We start from the raw sequence: 7,578 nt of genomic DNA, 5'->3' as shown, positions 1-7,578 counted from the left end.
TTGAATCGGGATATACAAGTAGCTCGAAATGAAAGTTTGCCAATGAGTTGGATTAGTGGTAAATATTATTTTAATTTTCTTAAAGTTTTTTGCTCTTGGCCTTATAAGTATTAATTTATAACAATTTTTTTAATTTTGCAGTAACTTTCTCCTATCGGTCCTTTACATCAAGAATATTACGATGGAGGTTTCGGTTCTCGAACAGCGATAAACTTTTGTTTCGATGAAAGGTTCGCCTGCGAGGTTTATTTTCTCTGTTCGTTTTAGAAGAGAATTGGCGACTCCTCCAACACAAGCTCAATAGTGTTCGTAGCTCATAGATCGATATCAATCCTGCCAGTTATTATTCTTGTAAATTACTAAGTTATCTACGAATTTTTGTTTTTATTGAACAGCAATAAAAATGATTGACCAAAAACTTGAGAATTTATAGATAATTAGTATGTACATATACTTGTATATATGTACCAAGAAATTTTAATGCCCATCGAAAACATGTATAATACAATACTCGTGCTTCAATTTTCAATGTGAAGTATTATATCTATAAAGTGGTAGCTAATCGAAAGCCATTATTATTGATAAGCTATATATAAAACTAATCGCAATGTTGGCGATAACTTAAGACCCACACATAAACTACCACGAAAAGCAATTAAATAAAATGCCTAAGGACGAACACTAGACCCAAGAAACTGGTTAAGCTGTAGGCTGTAAGCGAGGCGGCGCCATCACCGCCCGGTGGGGGCGCTGTGGGTTCGTTTTCCAGCTGCAAAAAGTGTAATTAGAGAAGGTGTTAGGAGCCAATGGGTTTCATTATACAATTGTGCACTTACAGTTTCCTCTAGAATAGCCTGCAGCTCCTGACAGCGCTTCTTATCCTGATAGTTGGTGGTGGCCAGGCGACAAAGCGTTGCGCCCAGGCACTCATTATTGCAGCCTGCATCCAACGCCGGTTCCGAGTAGCTATACTTGAAGCGATAGAACTTGCGTAGCATGTCAGGATTCTTGGCCATATACAGAAGCCACTGATCAATGCCGTATGGACTTGTGTTGACAGTGAAGGCCTCTGAGAAATAATATAGCCGATACCACTCAGGCTCATTGTTCCCCTCATTGGCCGCTGTCAGGTTGAAGATCCAGGTCTCGTGTTCAAGTACCTGCCAGTTATCTGGATCCACCTCGTAGATGCGATAGTTGGGATTCTTGTTGGAGTAGGGTGTCAGACTGCCACCGTTCCACGATATGGCCACGGCCAGGCCCTCAGGTGTGTAGTGCAGATTCATTTCGTCCTTGTGCGTGTGGCCATTGAAAATACCTGTGATAATGCCACTGAAACGTTCCAACAAGCGATTATACTCGCGAGCCCACGTTGCCCAGCATTCGCCATCACCGGAAGGAATGTGGGTGAGGATATGAACCTTTTCGCCGGCAGCCTCGGCAGCTAAAAGCGTATCTTGGAACCACTGGAGCTGCTCCAACACCACCGACCCATCGAGGAAAATCCACAAGTTGAACAGATAACAGTCCATGGAGTTGAGTGCAATTATGCGATGTCCCTGGCTGGGAACAACAGTGTAGTAGCCGCCTTTGCGTACAGTAGACTCTGCTTCAGATGGCAACCACTTCGACCACAGACTCCAAACGTGATCGTATAACCAACTAACACTCAGCTCATCGGGTACTCTATCGTTACCAAACCTGTAAAGCAACCTCAACTAAGTCGCAAAGTAAACATAATTTCTCCCACTTACACATTGGTGGGATGGGGTTCATGATTTCCCAGACAAGAGTAGATGGGTATCTCTGGAAAATATTCGGTCAGTAGCTCATCGATTTCTGTCAGCATATCCAGATTCCCTTGCTTAGTAGTGGACCAGACATTGTGGGGTGGCACATCACCCGTATGGTAGATCCAGTCTATCTTCTGGTTCTTCTGAATGTGCTCAAAGGCATTGACAATGAGACGGCGTGGCGTGTCACAGTCACGATAATCACTCCATCGACCAGCTGGAGTCGAAGTGGACCCTTCAGGCAACGGATCTCGACAGCACATGGGCTCTCTGCACTCAGCCAGACCACCCTCAAGATATTCGGGATCGTAATGTATGTCCGTCAGATGGAGAATGCGATGATCGTTGGGACTGCGCACAGGCAAGTCCGTCTTAGACTCTGTCGGCAGATCCCCATTGATTGTTAAAGTGAAATTGAACTCGCCTTGTTGTACATCGCAAATGGGTATTGGTAGCATGCCGCAAATAGTACGCGAATCGGCAATAGTCTCGTTCAATATATAATCCACAATGGGCCAGTTGAGATCAAAGAGGCCAGCGCACACCTCAGGTGTCTGCACATCGAAAAGGTCACAAATATCCAAAATCACCTTCTTGGCATTCTCGTCACGATTGGGACCGTTGAGCTCGCCTTCCGGAGAGGTGAAGGTGCGAGCCACTACATTCACGGTGGCTCGGCACATGGTGCACACGAAAAAGGAATCCCGTTCAGTCAAATCCACCATCGATTTTGTGAAGATGTCCTTCTGGCTATGAGCACCACCCAGCTGTGCGGCGAGTTCCATCAACCTTTCCGACCTAACACCCGTGTGCACATAATTCAAATACTCGTGGCTAATCTCATCGGCCATCTCAGCTAAAACAAATATTCGAGATAAAATAAAATCTTCCGGATGTTGAAAGTTTATTTACCTGACAAGACGGTGCTACGACGATCATCCCTACCTAGGCTCGAGCTGGGAAAGTGAAAGGCCCAACTGCTGACCACAAATACTGCGCTCAGCAGCGTTATACTTCCGAGCAATCTCATGATTGGTGGCCGTATGCGCAACTACTAACTTGTTCTCATAGTTTTCTCTGACATATATAGCTTGTGTCTCATACCGCTTATCGAAATACCAGGCTATCAGCAGCGATAACTCTGAGGTCGTGCAGAGCCAAGTACCAAAATTTGCTAATAATTTAACAGTATAAACATGTCAAACTAATCCAGATTAGTCATTTTTGATGTGAACATTATTGAAGCACAGTAAGCCCATTGAGTTAAATGAGAATGGTAAATAAGAGGAGTTCTTGTTTATCTTACGCTCCACAATATGAGACACAACTTGGGATATACTTCGACTTTAGACCTGCTTCTGTTTTTTTGTAAATTAACCATGTTTCTGCTCATACCTCTTCAGTTTTATAAGCCATAGGCCGATAACCGCCTTATTCCCCAGCAGGGTTTTACTGCTTTCGGCAACGGAAACAAAATTTTTTTAAAACGATAAGCTTTAGAACTAATAAAAAATACTTCAACTAAATATGCAATCTGAGAAATTCTAAAAAGCACCTGAGTCCTTAATCCACATACCTAAGACTCATTAATTTGCATTTTAAAAAGCTGTCTGATTTATACTCAGTATATAACAATAAGTACTCGACTCAATCGAGTATCTATATTGATTCTCAGTTCTTGGCACTCTTTTCTATTAAAATAAAAGGTCTAATTGGGAATTGTGGAGTTTGTGCATCTTAAAGATTAAAGAGATTGTCTTCGATTCCATAACAATCTAATTTTCATTCACGTGCCATTTGGGAAATTCGGCACTTTTCGCTTATTGATTATTATAGGTTGGTACAATATATAAACCAGTTTATCGCTTTATAGCACGACTTAGCTAATTTCAGTAAATATTATTATTTGCGCTATTGGCAGATAAGTTGAAGGTAGAGGCGAAAGCGGTGCAGAACGATTGGGTACTACATGCTTCACAAGATTATAGAATATTACTTTGATTGACATATATTTAATATTTTAGCAAGAGTTTTAGATTGTGTTCTGTAGCTTAAAAAGCAGCATATACTTGTAATATCAAGTCTTGCGTTGCCTAAAAACTACTTAGTCCTAAGACTATTACCAAGGTCAGCAATTTAAAAAGTATTATTCTGAAATAGGCGCACTCCCACAGGTCCCAGAGCTTCTCTGCTAACACTTTACCTCTAATAATCTATAATTTTTAATAATTTCTGGTTCCATTGGGAATGTTAATGGCAGCTTATCGCATTATTTGATTATCATGTGCGATTATTGTTATAATCTGTCAAGGGAAGCAAAACGCGTCATCAAAAACGAATTATTGGGTAAACAAATACATCGACGATTCATAAAAAGACTAATTAAAGACTAAAATGATGGGTAATATTTGGGAACTAATGGATAATTAATTAGTGTATTTGTATTATTTGTACACTTACAGAGAAAAAACCGCACTTTAATTTTAATTAAAGGCAGCTAGTCCTTCTTCAACAGTTTCTTTTAGAAATCAAGTGCTTTGCATTCTGACAGGATATGGATAGATGAGCCTGACGATTTCCAGATAGATCTCTGACCACACACGACTAGGAGTTAGGGCATTTTAAATTTTATATTTATATTTTATATTTTATATACATTTAAACTTATTATTTTATTTGAAATATTTTTAATTTGTTTTTATTTTAATTTTTTTTTCTTATTTAATTCTTGTACTTTTAGTTTCTTCTTTTATAATCTTATTTCTTCTTAACGGAGTTAGGGCATAGCTTTTTATATTGTTAATTCTTCTTCACGTCTAATAATGTCTCTGATTACATTGTGCTTTGAATAGGCTCCCCACGAGTTAGATTAGTTTAATAGTTATTAAAATATTAATATTAATTTATTTTTTTAAGGTTTTTTGCTCTTTACCTTTACGACTTCTGGCATTCAGGAAACATGTTTAGGTATTGTGTAAGGATAAGAAAAATATGGATGTATAGTTCGATGGATGTATAGTATAGTGTATAGTATAGTATCAGTCAATCGTGAATTCTACGAAAAGAGTTAGCTTCAATTTAATTAATGAAGTTCCTTGCCTTCAAATATATACATTAATATGCATGCAGGATGGACCTTCGATAATACCATTCATTTCTGCATGCTGAACATACGTTGGAATACTCTGGGATCAAGTTTTCCAAATTCTTTTAGAAGAACCGCAAGCTCAGTATACTCTTGTTAAGATACAAAGTATAACTAATCACAACCTAAGACCCACACATGAACTACCATGGAAAGCAATTAAATAAAATGCCTAAGAACGAACACTAGACCCAAGAAACTGGTTAATCTTTAGGCTGTAAGCGATGCGACGCCATCATCATCCGGTGTGGTTTCGTTTTCCAAGTGCAAAAAGTGTAATTAGAGAAGGTGTTAAGGAGCCAATGGGTTTCATTAATGCACTGTGTACTTACAATTTCTTTAGAATAGCCTGCAGCTCCTTACATCGCTTCTTATCCTGATAGTTGGTGGTGGCCAGGCGACAAAGCGTTGCACTCAGGCAGTGATTATTACAGCCTGCATCCAATGCCGGCTCCGAGTAGCTGTACTTGAAGCGATAGAACTTGCGCAGCATGTCAGGATTCTTGGCCATATACAGAAGCCACTGATCAATGCCGTATGGACTTGTGTTGACAGTGAAGGCCTCTGAGAAATAATATAGCCGATACCACTCAGGCTCATTGTTCCCCTCATTGGCCGCTGTCAGGTTGAAGATCCAGGTCTCGTGTTCAAGCACCTGCCAGTTATCTGGATCCACCTCGTAGATGCGATAGTTGGGATTCTTGTTGGAGAAGGGTGTCAGACTGCCACCGTTCCACGATATGGCCACGGCCAGGCCCTCAGGCGTGTAGTGCAGATTCATTTCGTCCTTGTGCGTGTGGCCATTGAAAATACCTGTGATAATGCCACTGAAACGTTCCAACAAGCGATTATACTCGCGGGCCCACGTTGACCAGCAATCGCCATCACCAGAAGGAATATGGCTGAGAATATGAACCTTTTCGCCGGCAGCCTCGGCAGCTAAAAGCGTATTGTGGAACCACTGAAGCTGCTCCAACACCACCGACCCGTCGAGGAAAATCCACAAGTTGAACAGATAACAGTCCATGGAGTTGAGTGCAATTATGCGATGTCCCTGGCTGGGAACAACAGTGTAGTAGCCGCCTTTGCGTACAGTAGACTCTGCTTCAGATGGCAACCACTTGGACCACAGACTCCAAACGTGATCGTATAACCAACTCACACTCAGCTCATCGGGTACTCTATCGTTACCAAACCTGTAAAGCAACCTCAACTTAGTCGCAAAGTAAACAAAAGTTTCTCCCACTTACACATTGGTGGGATGGGCTTCATGATTTCCGAGACAAGAGTAGATGGGTATCTCTGGAAAATATTCGGTCAGTAGCTCATCGATTTCTGTCAGCATATCCAGATTCCCTTGCTTAGTAGTGGACCAGATATTGTGGGGTGGCACATCACCCGTATGGTAGATCCAGTCTATCTTCTGGTTCTTCTGAATGTGCTCAAAGGCATTGACAATGAGACGGCGTGGCGTGTCACAGTCACGATAATCACTCCATCGACCAGCTGGAGTCGAAGTGGACCCTTCAGGCAACGGATCTCGACAGCACATGGGCTCTCTGCACTCAGCCAGACCACCCTCAAGATATTCGGGATCGTAATGTATGTCCGTCAGATGGAGAATGCGATGATCGTTGGGACTGCGCACAGGCAAGTCCGTCTTAGACTCTGTCGGCAGATCACCTTTGATTTTCAGACTGAATTTGAACTCGGCTTGTTTTACATCACAAAACGGTATAGGTAGCATGCCGCAAATAGTACGCGAATCGGCAATCGTCTCATTCAATATATAGTCCACAATGGGCCAGTTGAGATCAAAGATGCCAGCGCACACCTCAGGTGTCTGCACATCGAAAAGGTCACAAATATCCAAAATCACCTTCTTGGCATTCTCGTCACGATTGGGGCCGTTGAGCTCGCCATGTGGAGAGGTGAGGACGCGAGCCACTACAGTCACGGTGGCTCGGCACATGGTGCACACGAAGAACGAATCCCGTTCGCTCAGATGCACCATCGATTTTGTGAAGATGTCCTTCTGGCTATGAGCACCACCCAGCTGTGCGGCGAGTTGCATCAACCTTTCCGACCTAACACCCGTACGCACATACTTTAATAACTCGCGGCTGATCTCATCGGCCACCTTGGCTAAAACAAATATGCGAGATAAAAATAATCCGCCGAATGTTGAAAGCTTATTTACCTGACAAGACGGCGCTACGACGCTCATTCCTACTTAAGCTCGAGTTGGGAAAATTAAAGGCCCAACTGCTGACCACAAATACCGCGCTCAGCAGCATAATACTCCCGACCAATCTCATGTTTAGTGGCTGTATGAGCTACTACGAACTTGTTCCAATACCAGGCTATCAGCAGCAATAACTCTTAGGTCGTTCGGTACAAACTACCAAAATTCTGCTAATAATTTAAAAATAGAAACATTACAAACTAATCTGGATAGTGTTTTTAAATGGGAATGCTAAATTAGCGGAGTTCTTGTTGATCTTACTTAAAATTATCCCTTACTTATCCCAACAATACTATATAAGACACAGCTTGCATCTGTTGTTTTGTAAATTAAACATGTTTCTGCTCAAACCTCTTCAGTTTTATAAGTAGCTCGCGTTATTCCCCAGTAGGTTT

At 41.8% G+C, this 7,578-nt stretch overlaps 2 protein-coding genes across 2 annotated transcripts; both read right to left on the bottom strand.

Annotated features, from left to right (window-relative positions):
• Positions 1 to 488: 488 nt before the first annotated feature.
• LOC115621311 (sphingomyelin phosphodiesterase-like) lies at positions 489 to 2,839 on the bottom strand. Its single transcript, XM_030514925.1, has 4 exons — positions 2,706 to 2,839; positions 1,755 to 2,649; positions 837 to 1,701; positions 489 to 769 (listed from the first exon to the last, which is right to left on the bottom strand). The coding sequence occupies exons 1-4, from the start codon at positions 2,821 to 2,823 to the stop codon at positions 656 to 658; spliced, it is 1,992 nt and encodes a 663-aa protein (XP_030370785.1). The 5' UTR covers positions 2,824 to 2,839; the 3' UTR covers positions 489 to 655.
• A 2,017-nt stretch (positions 2,840 to 4,856) lies between these two features.
• LOC115620877 (sphingomyelin phosphodiesterase-like) lies at positions 4,857 to 7,263 on the bottom strand. Its single transcript, XM_030514354.1, has 4 exons — positions 7,139 to 7,263; positions 6,189 to 7,083; positions 5,271 to 6,134; positions 4,857 to 5,153 (listed from the first exon to the last, which is right to left on the bottom strand). The coding sequence occupies exons 1-4, from the start codon at positions 7,254 to 7,256 to the stop codon at positions 5,111 to 5,113; spliced, it is 1,920 nt and encodes a 639-aa protein (XP_030370214.1). The 5' UTR covers positions 7,257 to 7,263; the 3' UTR covers positions 4,857 to 5,110.
• Positions 7,264 to 7,578: the final 315 nt, after the last annotated feature.

Source organism: Scaptodrosophila lebanonensis, unplaced genomic scaffold, assembly GCF_003285725.1.
Source record: "Scaptodrosophila lebanonensis strain 11010-0011.00,11010-0021.00 unplaced genomic scaffold, SlebRS2 tig00000024-arrow-pilon, whole genome shotgun sequence".
NCBI lineage: Eukaryota > Metazoa > Arthropoda > Insecta > Diptera > Drosophilidae > Scaptodrosophila > Scaptodrosophila lebanonensis.
Note: the sequence above shows the minus strand (reverse complement) of the source record. Positions and strands in the feature narration are given on the sequence as shown.

Excerpts from the sequence above, each read along its gene's own strand:
- LOC115620877 (XM_030514354.1), bottom strand. The coding sequence starts at position 7,256 with ATGAGATTGGTCGGGAGTATTATGCTGCTGAGCGCGGTATTTGTGGTC. Across the intron at positions 7,084-7,138 it reads TCGTAGCGCCGTCTTGTCAG|CCAAGGTGGCCGATGAGATC; the intron begins GTAAATAAGCTT and ends TATTTGTTTTAG. Across the intron at positions 5,154-5,270 it reads CAGGCTATTCTAAAGAAATT|CCTAAAGATTAACCAGTTTC; the intron begins GTAAGTACACAG and ends CATCGCTTACAG.
- LOC115621311 (XM_030514925.1), bottom strand. The coding sequence starts at position 2,823 with ATGAGATTGCTCGGAAGTATAACGCTGCTGAGCGCAGTATTTGTGGTC. Across the intron at positions 2,650-2,705 it reads TCGTAGCACCGTCTTGTCAG|CTGAGATGGCCGATGAGATT; the intron begins GTAAATAAACTT and ends TATTTGTTTTAG. Across the intron at positions 1,702-1,754 it reads GAACCCCATCCCACCAATGT|GTTTGGTAACGATAGAGTAC; the intron begins GTAAGTGGGAGA and ends GTTGCTTTACAG.